This window comes from Nansenia antarctica (assembly GCF_963989245.1).
Source record: "Nansenia antarctica genome assembly, chromosome: 11".
NCBI lineage: Eukaryota > Metazoa > Chordata > Actinopteri > Argentiniformes > Microstomatidae > Nansenia > Nansenia antarctica.
The window spans coordinates 9,646,626-9,659,125 of NC_137681.1; the positions used below are offsets into that span (position 1 = coordinate 9,646,626).

At 53.3% G+C, this 12,500-nt stretch overlaps 1 protein-coding gene across 1 annotated transcript in view; it reads right to left on the reverse strand.

The window, feature by feature from the left end:
• dock1 (dedicator of cytokinesis 1) overlaps positions 1-12,500 on the reverse strand; it is a gene marked incomplete at both ends in the record, with an annotated part of 180,827 nt that overhangs the window by 127,692 nt on the left and 40,635 nt on the right. The window contains 4 exons of the mRNA XM_080542248.1: positions 2,637-2,823; positions 3,795-3,898; positions 8,677-8,749; positions 9,454-9,552. Of these exons, the coding sequence (XP_080398374.1) occupies positions 2,637-2,823; positions 3,795-3,898; positions 8,677-8,749; positions 9,454-9,552 (463 nt within the window). The remainder of the gene's footprint in view (positions 1-2,636; positions 2,824-3,794; positions 3,899-8,676; positions 8,750-9,453; positions 9,553-12,500) is intronic.

A 12,500-nucleotide genomic window follows, 5' to 3' on the forward strand; every position in this document is an offset into this window, starting at 1 on the left:
GAATACTGAACACCTCCGCCGCTGACACAGAACATTAGTTTGAATACTAAGTCGTCATCGATTAACGCCCCCCCCCCTGCCCTCTCTCCCTCCCTCCCCCCAGATATCTGACAAAGGCCATTTTGGTGTCCTTGATGACCTCGTTACCAGGGCTTCTGGAAGTCGCATTGCACCATTTTATCAAGACAGCGGCAGGAGAAGCAGCGACAACAACAACAACAACACTTCCCTACACGCAGGTCTTCGTTAAATTACACTTCCCTACACGCAGGTCTTGGTTAAACTACACTTCCCTACACGCAGGTCTTCGTTAAACTACACTTTCCTACACGCAGGACTTGGTTAAAACACACTTCCCTACACGCAGGACCTTGGTAAACAACACTTCCCTACACGCAGGACTTGGTTAAACTACACTTCCCTACACGCAGGTCTTGGTTAAACTACACTTCCCTACACGCAGGACTTGGTTAAACTACACTTCCCTACACGCAGGTCTTGGTTAAACTACACTTCCCTACACGCAGGACTGGTTAAACTACACTTCCCTACACGCAGGTCTTGGTTAAACTACACTTCCCTACACGCAGGACTTGGTTAAACTACACTTTACCTACACGCAGGTATTCGTTAAATTACACTTCCCTACACGCAGGTCTTCGTTAAAGCGGACGACCAAATGGCCCCGTTTAGCCCTGGGTCGCCTCGAAACCACTGCATCAGGACATCGCCGGTCGCTAATGGGAGCACAAATCAACTGCAAGGCAGACGCCAGGGCCTGACATTTGCTTTCAGACACAGGCCAGGGGGGTAGGGGGTTGGACACTGTTGCTATGTGTGACATCATCGCCCTCCTACGGCTATGTATAGGAAGAACTTCAGAGGCCTCCTTCCTCTCCTCTCCTCTCCTCTTCCTCTCCTCTCCTCCTCCCCTCCTCACCCCATCTCTCCTCTCCTCTCCTCTCCCCATCCCTCTCCGCTCCCCCTCCGCTCCCCTCCCCTCCCCTCCCCTCCTCTCCTCTCCTCTCCTCTCCCCTCCCTCCCCTCCCCTCCCTCCCCTCCTCTCCTCTCCTCTCCTCTCCTCTCCTCTCCTCCCCTCCCTCCTGTCCCCTCCCCTCCATCAATGGAGTGCTGTCTACACATGACAGTGACGTCTGTCCTCTCAGCCTCGTCTAATAAGATTGGCCCGTGGTTGTGAACACTCCTGTTGATTTAATACGCCGCCAGGACCTTCAGCGGCCCGCCACAGCCATCACCTGGGTTATTTATATTTGCAGCAGTAGCAGAGTCAGGGGGTGGGGGGGGGTGTCTTAAAAAAGCTTTCAACTGGCTCATATTGTAATGGGTACTTGGACGTAAAAACGGTTGAAACAGATGGCTGTTTTCTGGAAGCACGAGGCGCAAAGCAGGAACCGAGTGAGAACGGTAAGATTCTAGTCTGTGGCCATAAGTCTTAAAGTGTGGGGGGGGGGGGGGGGGGGGAGGAATGTGCCTCTGCAGCAGTGCTCCCTGGGAGGAATGTTCAAACTACTGCATATACCCAGACTGTAATGTGCTGTACTTACACAATATCGATCTGCCACGAAAGCTCACTAGCAGCCTTTTTCCTTCTTATTCTGGCTCCGCTCAACTGTTTCAAATTATCTTTGCGTCACTGTGAATCCCAAAATAATGCACTCTTTATTCCAAATGCGCCTTTGAGGTAGGTGGCGGGGGCCCGGGGGGGGGGGGGGGAATTGCTCTGGGCTTGTAAAACAATTAATTATAGTTTGAGTAAAAAGGAAAAAATAAATAAAACGTTCGGCTGCGGTGCTTCTTGTAGCCCTCTTCTCTTTTTTCCTCTGCTCTCTCTCTCTCTCTCTCTCTCTCTCTCTCTCTCTCTCTCTCTCTCTTTAAAAAGAACGACGGCGTGCACTCGCACACACCCGACGGAAAGGAGGCGATGCATCACGGTAAGTAGAATCCGACGATGCCGGGCGCCGGGTCCCCCTGCACACATTCAGCGTGGTTAGCGCCAGTGGCACTGAGGGGTCTGCAGAGCATTCTGTAAGCCCTCTGTCAGCCCGGGGTGCTCAGGGTCGCTCACACGACCTTAAACCCCCGAGCAGCGAGAGGCATTAGGGCCCCGTAGGAAAAGGAGAGGGGGCAGGCGGAGGACACTGAAAGTGCACACTGGATCCCTGGGATTTGTTTTTTTTTCACAGCGACGTCTAAACGACCGGTTTCGAGTTCCTTTTTCTGGGTAAGCCCTGCGTTGCAGAATGGGATTTCCTAGGCTTAATAAGCACGGCTCCTCTGCACCCTGGGAAATAAAAATGCGGCCGCGGCAGACAGACGGCAGTAAAGCGTTCCCCCGCCCCCCCCCGCCCCCCTCGGCTCAATGGCCTGCCGTCGACAGAATGTAGTAGAGGAGAGGAGAGGGAGAGGGAGGTCAAGTGGGGCGGAGGGAGAGGGAGGGAGAGAGGGGTAGAGGAGGGATGTGGAGGGAGGCAGAGAGAGAGGGAACGGGGCTGCAGAAATGGAGGAAGAGGGGGATTGAAGGTGGGTGAAGGGAGGGTATACTGTAAGACAGTGGGGCTGAATAAAGTACAGTAGGTAGATGGGGAGAGGGGTAGTAGAGGGTGGCGGGTGTTTACCGTTCTGGGTGAGCTTGGTGGAGCAGACCAGGGTGGCGATCTGGAAGGAGTCCTTGCTGATGGTGCAGTTGCCCAGGTTGGGGGTGCTGTTCTTCCCAGTGCCGGAGTAGCCCTTCTCCTCCATCTCCAGCTTGGTGGCGGGCAGGTTCAGGTACAGGGACGAGTCCTCCAGCCTCTTAGCCTCCGCCTGGTTGGGTGTCGGGGGGGGGGGGGGAGGGGGAACAGTCGGTGAGAAAACACTTTGACAACCACACCGTGTGTCAGAACCCTACCAGAGGTCATATCACCTGTACGTGTGACTAGAATGCCATTTCCCTCGAAAATATCTATCCTGGAAAAAAAAGATGTGACAGACAACCTCGGAGCAAACAGAAGGTGAGGGAGAGAACAAAATCAACTAATTGGAATAGTTTTCTTGTATTAACTTTTTAATTAACATGAATAGGGGAGCAGTAAGACAAGGCTTCATTATAGAAGTGCTTTAATTGGAAAGTAATTTGATTCGAGCGCGGGGGTTGAGAGGGGCTAAATATCTACTGTAGGAGACAGTAACGCTCTTATTAGCGGTGTGCTGAGAGACTGTTCCCACCGGCTCATCTCCAGTGGAGTCACGTCACGAGGAGGCGGAAGGAGGAGGCGGAAGGAGGAGGAGGAGGAGGAGGAGGAGGAGGTGGAGGAGGGGGGGGAGGAGGAGGAGGAGGAGGAGGAGGAGGAGGAGGAGGAGGAGGAGGAGCGTGTGGACTGTCCAGCAGGCAGCCAGGTAGGCAGGCAGAGGCAGGACACTCCCGGGTGAGGAGAGAAGGAGGGGAGGAGAGGAGAGGAGAGAGGAGAGGGGAGGAGAGGAGAGGAGAGGGGAGGAGAGGAGAGAAGGAGGGGAGGAGAGGAGAGGAGAGAGGAGAGGGGAGGAGAGGAGAGGAGAGGAGAGGGGAGGAGAGGAGAGGAGAGGAGAGGAGAAGAGAGGGTGAGAGGAGAGGAGGGGAGAGAGGAGAGGGGAGGAGAGGAGGGGAGAGAGGAGAGGGGAGGAGAGGAGGGGAGAGGAGAGGAGGGGAGAGGAGAGGAGGGGAGAGAGGAGAGGGGAGGAGAGGAGGGGAGAGGAGAGGAGAGGAGAGGAGAGGAGAGGGTGAGAGCCAGGGCTCAGGGGAGGGGGCGGGTGATTACCTTGTATACGATGAGATCGTGCTCCCCGTCCCTCAGCGTTGTGCCGTCATACCTCATCAGCTTCACGAACGACAGGGCGAATATCTTCTCCGATTTGTCTTTGGCTGCGGAGAGGAGGGGACAGGAGAGAGGAGGGGAAAGGAGAGAGGAGGGGAGAGGAGAGAGGAGCCACGTGTCAGGACAAGACAGGAAGCGCGGCCGGGGCCATCGCTAGCCATTAACATCTCATTTTGTGTGTGTGTGTCAGGGTTTCCGTTAGAAAAAATTGCCGCCGGACATCGTGTCCGGGAAGATTTCGATTTACCGGACAAACGTGATATATTCCGGACATATTAAAATATAATAAAAATAATTTTTTTCAAAATTATATATATATTTTTCCAAATCTAATATAGCTGTTTGTCGCGGTGATTACTGTTGTGTAGCGGCCTATATATGCCATTTAATGTCTATTTCTCATCCGATACGATTAGATGCGAGCTATATAATATAGAATAATATAACATGATTCGCATGCGCGCTATATGTCCAGCGCTGAACGGGCGCCTCTGGGAACTGAACAGACAGCATCGATCAATGAACGGACTCCACATTACGTTAACTGAAGTTTGTTAAATTGTTTGGGATTAATGTGAGTTTTCTATTTTCTCTTTCCAGTTTGACCCTTTTTTTATCAATAAAACAACGTCATTTCTATAACCAGGTCTCGCTGGTTGGGAACGCATTTCGTTTAGCTGATATGTTACGCAACCGAACAGCTTCGGGAAAACGAGTAGCAGCGCACATAGTAGTGAGCAAATACTGACTTCCACTTTTAGTCCTAGGCAAAGGTCCAACACAATCAATTATTACACGTTCAAATGGCTCCCCTATAGCAGGAATGGGATGCAATGGTGCGGGTGGAATGGATTGATTAGGCTTACCCGCCATCTGACAAGTATGGCAACAGCGGCAGTGCTTGGCAACATCCGCCTTCAGTCCGGGCCAAAAGAAATGTTTCAATATCAGCTGATAAGTTTTAGTTATACCTAAATGTCCTGACCACTGGCTCTCATGTGCTACAGATAACACCTGTTGTCTATAACCCACAGGCACAACCACTTGTTTTACAGTATTCCACTCACAACCATTTGCATTAGGAGGAGACCATTTACGCATTAATATCCCATCGTTAAGGAAATAAACTACGTTGCCCCCTATTTCAGATTCCTCACTAGCTGCATGTAAAAAACATTTGTTTAATGACTGATCAGCTACTTGAGCGACACGCAATCGCTCGCCGGTTACCGGGAGAGATAGGCTGTCAGCGGATGGTATGGTAGGACTCGGGGAGGATGGTAACTCTACCACTTTCTCCCTGGGAGAAGCTGAAACAATCGGGTTCTCATCCCTTTCAGAAAAGGCTTGCATAATCACACTATCACAGAGAGAAACATCGCTATCCTCCTCTCTGCCTCGACTCGATTGTGCACGAGTTATAGCGCACACCGGAAACAACCGCTGTTTCGCATAGGCAGCCTACACATTAGGAGACATCATCATGCCGGTGTCAAATCATATCATAATAAAAGAAATACATAGCCTATATATTCGTCTTTTTTAAAATAGAAGGAATCAGAATGTGAACTTTAGCGAATTGTATTCAAATTGTGCTTAGAGGGAATTATTTTCACCGGACATAAATGTCCGACGAGTTTTCATTTTGTCGGACTTCAATAAATTTTACCGGACAAAGACCGGTAATTACCGGTTAACGGAAACCCTGGTGTGTGTGTGTGTGTGGCTGGCTGGGCCAGGGGATGAAGAGGCTCCAGCTGCATCTCAGGTGTGTGGGGAGTGGCAGCCCCCCCCGGCACCACTGGACCAGACCACCAGCTCACTTCACCGCAACTCCCCCCCCCGTCCCCACCCGACCCCACACAACACAAATCTGGGGCTCATGTTGTTGTGACCGAGTCAGGGTTCGATGTGAAACCGTCCCTACGGTGAGGAAAGCTGCCTGCAGCCCGCTCCTGACACGATGGTGGTAGCTCTGCTCTGGGTCTAGGGATGAGGGGAGGAGGGAGGAGGGGAGGACGGGAGGACGGGAGGAGGGGAGGAGGGAGGAGGAGAGGAGGAGGGGAGGAGGGGAGGAGCGGAGGAGGGGAGGAGGGAGGAGGGGTGGAGGGAGGGAGGAGGGGAGGAGGGGAGGAGGGGAGATAGGGAGGAGGGTGGAGGATGATCCCGCTCCCACTCCTCAGCACTAACAACACACGCGGAGAGAGAGGGGGAGCTCACTGTAGACTGTGGATCGTACCTCACTGTAGACGGTGGATCGTACCGCATGTAGACTGTGGATAGTACCTCACTGTAGACTGTGGATAGTACCTCACTGTAGACGGTGGATAGTACCTCACTGTAGACGGTGGATAGTACCTCACTGTAGACGGTGGATAGTACCTCACTGTAGACTGTGGATCGTACCTCACTGTAGACTGTGGATCGTACCTCACTGTAGACTGTGGATCGTACCGCATGCCACTGGCAAAGCATTCGGGGCCGTTCGGGGACATCAACAACAAGTAGGGCACGGAAAAAACGGAAGATATATTGACCGCCGACGCCATCCCCGGTCCACATGGTACACATCCATAATCTAAACGAGGCCTAACCGACTCAAGTGGTTGCGGTACGGACGGAGAGATCTCATTCCGTACTCCGTTTTATAGGCAAACCGGCCGTGATGAGATCAGCGACTTCTGATAGATACGCAGAGAATACACGACGACACTCACGTTTCTGCTGCCCACTCTAACGGCCCACCAATGTTGCGGGGGCGGGGGCTGGGTGTGTGTGGGGGGGGAGGGCGGAGATGGGGGCGGGGGGCGACTGTATAAACAGGGCTGAGAGTTATAGCCGTGTCGCGTCCCTGCACGGTCGGATGGGAGCCCTGCATACATCACCATCGCGGATCAACAAGCTCCGAATTTACGTGCGCCGAGATGTGATTCATCGGGAGTATCTTGCGCACTTCTATCTGCATAAATCCCCTCATTGGTTTGCTGCCCGCAGCTCCCGCGGTGAATAATCGCTCTGCTCGCTGGAGTGAAAGATAGAGAGCCGATTTCCGGGGGCCCAAGGGTTGGGGGGGGAACGACAACGACACATGTATTCAATGACTTTCCGAAGGAGACCGGGAGACAAGCAGAGTTACGCATGGATGGAGAGACAAAAAAGGAAAATGGCCTCACTTGGTGTGGAGTTACCGTTTCAGAACACGTACTGTATGTACCGCCGCCATGTTCCCATAGCTAGCGCTGACCTGGCGCGAACTTCCTGCGCGTCGTTCCGTGGGTGTCCGTGCGCGACTCGACGCTTACGGAATCGAATCCAACTTTTAGCGATTCCAAAACGCGGAACGCGACAACAATTGCACTTTTTAGAGGACATCTAAATAGAATTCCCTTCCCATCTGTTGTAATACGGCAGGATGGGAAGTATCAGTCTGAGGTTCTGTCGGCGTGGCCGAGGCGGGGGGGGGCGGGGGGCAGTGTGAGCCTGATGAGGGGTGACATCAGCAGAGGCTAGGCTGACGCGTTGTGTAACCGGATCGGCAGCCTGGTGCTGACGGGGTGACTGTGTGATGGCGGCGGGGACGACGACGACGACGATGACGACGACACTGGGACTGAGGGGCTGAACTCAGCGGCACTGCAGCTGCAGTCGCACACAGAGGCACGTCTGTCGCTTGGGCAAAGTTCAGCGCACGCTACGAACGGTGGGGAGACACGGGCCGAAGCTGCTACGGTAGGGGCAGAGATGGACACCGGCCCTGGAGGAAGGGGGGGATGGGGGGGGTATCTCTGGTACTCACATCCTAGGTCTACTGTTCACAAACACTCAGGAGTTTGACCTTTTAGTTTGCTTATCACGAACAGCAGTCAATGGCAATTTGATGCCGTTGAACAACTTGATGCCTTTGAGGTCTTCAACAAACGGGAAAGGTTGCGTTTGAGCGTGACTTCCCTGTGAGAGAAAGTAACAGCAGGGAGGAAGAGTGTGATTGGAAGGAGCTCCAGGTGGATTAATGCCCTGAGTCCTAGTCATCATCACCAGGCTGGGCGGAGAGAGAGAGAGAGAGAGAGAGAGAGAGAGGCTGACTGACTTACTGAGTAACAGACCTGGAGGATTAGCTGGGATAGCCAACGGGAGTCTCTCATTGTGTTGGACAAGGGATACGAGATGGCTTACCGGATTTTACTGATAAACCCCAACCGACCCCCACCACCCCCCCCCCCCCCCCCGCGCCCCCACCGCCCCGCAGCCTGGCCAAGCTACAGTAATTGATTGTTTTGCATCCCGCTGCCCCCGTGCTCGGCCTCCAGCCCCACCCTGCGCCCGTTGGCGGGGGGCCGCCTCGCCATGCGGTGGGCAGATGGAGCGGCCAGGCCGGGTGCCAGGATAGATTTTCCCTTGCACTCCACACCCCCGAAACATTTACGACATTAGCCAAAAACTTTTGTGAAAATAAACAAATACAGAATGTGCTCCTTTATTCCTCTTCAGCCAAACGCCTTTCCCAGCATTCTAATGGGCCTTACTCGTCATTTCTCACCAACCCCCCCCGTCCCCCCCGCCCGCGTGCCCTCCGGGCCACTGGCAGCCATTCCCTTCCATGAGTCATGAGTCTGCTTTATGCGAGGGACTTTAATTCCTCCAGTTTTATGTGACACCGGGTGTACCTTAGAGTAATTACCGTAACGAGACCTGCCTTGCTGCCTGCCTAGCTTTGGAGGACGTCCATTGTTTTGTTGTGGGGCACACAGGCAGCCAGGTCGGTTGCAGTCAATCATCTCAGAGATGGTTATGATGGTGGGTTGGTTCCTGTGTGTTTGTTACTCACAGTCTTGGGAGGAGCGGTGGCGGAAGGTGAACCTCAGGTGGCTTCGGTTCACGTCTTCAATCGGGATGGCGACCTTGAGGGGGCAGGGGGGGGCAGGGGAGAGACAGGGGTGAGACAGGGGAGAGACAGGGGAGAGACAGGGGAGAGACAGGGGAGAGACAGGGGAGAGACAGGGGAGAGACAGGGGAGAGACAGGGGAGAGACAGGGGAGAGACACAGTCAATGAAACTCGGACACACGTGAAAGACACACACGCAAAGGTGTGCAAAGGCACACGCGCACGCACGCACGCACGCACGCACGCACACACGCGCGCACGCACGCACACTACAAATATGGATACTTAAGTAGCAGGCCAGAGGCAGAACAAGACCTCACAAAACATTATGAACGTCCTGAGAAAACAGCAGTCCTTGGACTCTGAGTGATCGTGACTGTTGTGAACAGTCTTACTGGTGCTTGTACATTTACACTTCTACATCGATACGAATCATTCCCCCTATTATCAATCAGCGCTTCCCTCCATAATTACATTGTCCCATGATAAACAGTACGCACCTTGCTTTCATTAGTACCATTCAAAATGCTAATGAATATTACACTTAATGCTATCTGCGTTCATAAAAATAAAAAAAAACGTAATTGTCGTCGGTTGAATTATGAACAACAAGTCAGTCCTTTTTCCCTTGGGCCAAGCCGACTGAGACACAGAGCAGAGACAGGAGAGAGACAGAGACAGAGACAGAGACAGAGACAGAGACAGAGACAGAGACTCACCTTGATGGTTTCGAACCAGCGGGGCTGCTTGACTTGGTAGTAGACGACCGACTTGTACTCCAGGATCCCCTCGTCCCCGGCCCCGGGGAAGATCACGTTCTACAGGAGAGGGAGACACATCATGTGACACGTGTAGGGGGTTGATCTGCGGATACCGTGTCCGTGCTGAGCGGTGATTGTACTCTACCTGACAAGATTCATATGGCAGGTGTCATAACTCCATAACTCTCAACACTCAACACTGGCCCTACATTAGCACATTCAGAGCAGGTCGTGGATTGACTGCTACTTATTTATTTTTTTCCGCTCAGGCGCTGGAGAGGGCTAAAGCCTCCGTCTAATAGCGTGGCCTCTGATGCCCGCCCGCGTCGGCTTAATGCATGGATGAACGCCAGCCTGGCCGCCACCCATCCCCAGACGATATTCTGGAAATGAGAAATAAATGAGAAATTAAATATTGACGATGGAGGGGGCGCTGCCCCACCTGCTGCAGTGGAGAGGTGGGGGTGGGGGGGGGGGGGATGGGGTGGGTGGAGGGGGGGCAGGGGATGGGGCAGCTGGCACTAGCTATTGAAGGGTCCGGACCTTTTATTAGCTTAGCTTTCCCTGGTGGGTCCCTGTGGTGGGTCATGGCCCTCTGTGTAAAAACCCCTACGCCCTCCCTGAAGGGGGTGGCAGGGAGGGGGGAGTAATAGGTGCATTATTTTTCTATCAATCAGACCCCGGCCACCCTCCCTAGCCACTCTCCTCCTCCTCCTCCTCCTCACTCGCAGGGGCGCGCGCCGCGGCTCTGACACACTCAGGCGCTAACTGCTTCTGACAACCGGCAATTATGAGAAATAACAGGCTGAGGTCTCCCCCGGCCGTGCGGCGTGGAGCGGAGCTGGGGGGCAGGTGGCCACCGCTCCACTAAAAGGCTGAGATTCATGACGGACGGGGCGGTGCTAAGATGCCGCCTACGGAGGAGAGAGGACCGCTCCGATGAGCACGGGGGGGCAAGGCTGCGTGTCACCCGTAGGTGAGAGCAAAGTGTTTAACAGCGGATTGAGGGGGTGTGAGGGGGTTAGAGGGGGGGGGGGGGGGGGTGGTGGTGCTAATGTGTCAAAGTGACAGGGGGGGCAACTTGTCCTGACCCCTGCATTCAGTGGCGGGGCATGAAACAAAAAGAGTCTCACAAAAGTGCTCTGTTAGTCTTTAAACGTCTTGTCTGTTTTTTTTCACAGCTGTGTGAGGTAAGAGAGGTAATTGTGCCAAGCCGAGTGATTGTCTTCTATTAGTAGAGTGAGAGTGTCTGGTGAGAGAGAGAGAGAGAGAGAGAGAGAGAGAGAGAGAGAGAGAGAGAGAGAGAGAGAGAGAGAGAAGGTATGAGTGCAAATCCCAGTGTTTACATGGCAGACGAGAGGGGGTGCTTTTATCAGACATCAGACAGAGAGAGTCAGATTAGTCCTCAGACATAATGACAGGAAATGACAGCGCGCTCTCATCTCCTCAACCCAATTACCCTCCTGTGAAGAGAGCATTTAGCCAAAGCCCCTCGCCTCGTCCCTGGAGAGAACAGGAAGTTGAAGTGCGTCTGTGAAAGAAAAAGTTTCGTCGTGAGCGTCGGCGAGGTTCTGGAATCTCCTTCACGGCGGAAAAAAAACGCTACCGTGGCAACAACCCCCCACCACCGGCAAGCACCGTCGATATTTCTTAATCATTGTCAAGAAATGTCAAGACTCCAATTATTACAATAGATGAAGGCGGGAGCTGCGAATGCAACACGCACTCAGACGCTACCAAGAACGTGATCATGAGCGAGTGAGCAACGGCTAATAAGGACATTAAACTGTTTGCTAAGACGCTAAGCGTCACGAGACCTGATAGCTCGTGTATCATACTAAGCGTTAGCGGCGCCGGTGCTAGCCGACGGGCTCGACCCAGACCCGTCCCATCTTGTTGGGGAAGAGGCAGAGCCCATCAAACACACACACACACACACACACACACACACACACACACACACACACACACACACACACCACTTCAGAGCTGCATTTGCATGTAATCACCGGGATCCTATCCAACGACTCCAGGCTTCCACTGGGGTGGCCTAATCATTGATAAACGCTGTGTTATTATTATTATAGTTTTATTTATTTTTTTATCTGGAACTAAATGCATAATTGAGGCAGCTGGGTCTGATGGCACCCTCCGCCGATGCCGTGTTCCCAGCGGGCAATGCGTTCCTCTCCTCTCATCCGGGATATGATCTCCTCTCCTAGTCTCACACAGCAATCTGGGCTGCTGCTGGAGAACTTTAATCAAGGCCCCGGCAGCCCAAGGGCCGCCACGTCCCCGCCACCGCCGCCCCCTCACCCACCGCCCCCCCCCCCCCCTCCCAAAAAGACAACACACTCTCAGATCTCACATAAGCTCTGAGCCCTTGCTCATTACATGCAGTAGGTAGAGGAATATGGATAAATGATAATAATGAAACATCAGAGAGATGGGGCGTCTGTGTCTGTGACACGCCTCAGGTCCAAACCGACACTTCATTAGAAAAATAAAACAGCAGATGGGATGGGGAGGAATAAACAGAATCGCCCCCCACCCCCTCACGCACACACACACACACAAAAAAGAATGAAAAAGAAAAACAGATTCCAATTATGACGGTGTTTTCAGACTGATGCCACTGTCATCGGAGGGTACCTTCAGACCTGGAACTTTTGATTGGGTGGCCCAAGACTCACGTTTGGGTGGGTTTGGGCCGAGCCCACCCCTGCCCACAGCAGCCGCCTACAGCCTCGAGGTCCCTTTCATGATGACGGCTGCCCGCCTGCAGCCCGGCGGTTTCAAAACATTCAATCAGAAACAGCTGCGGTCCTTAGGCCCGAACAACAGGCTGGTCAATCAACCGCGAGGCACTTCTGCTTCAGAACCGTGGTCCACGACAGGTGTGAGAGGCATCTACAGTTTGACTGCCCAATTGAAGTGCCAGCTCAGTATTTTTCGAGGAGGCTTAAGGCTGTTTTATGCTCTTTGTGTGTCGATCCGACATATCG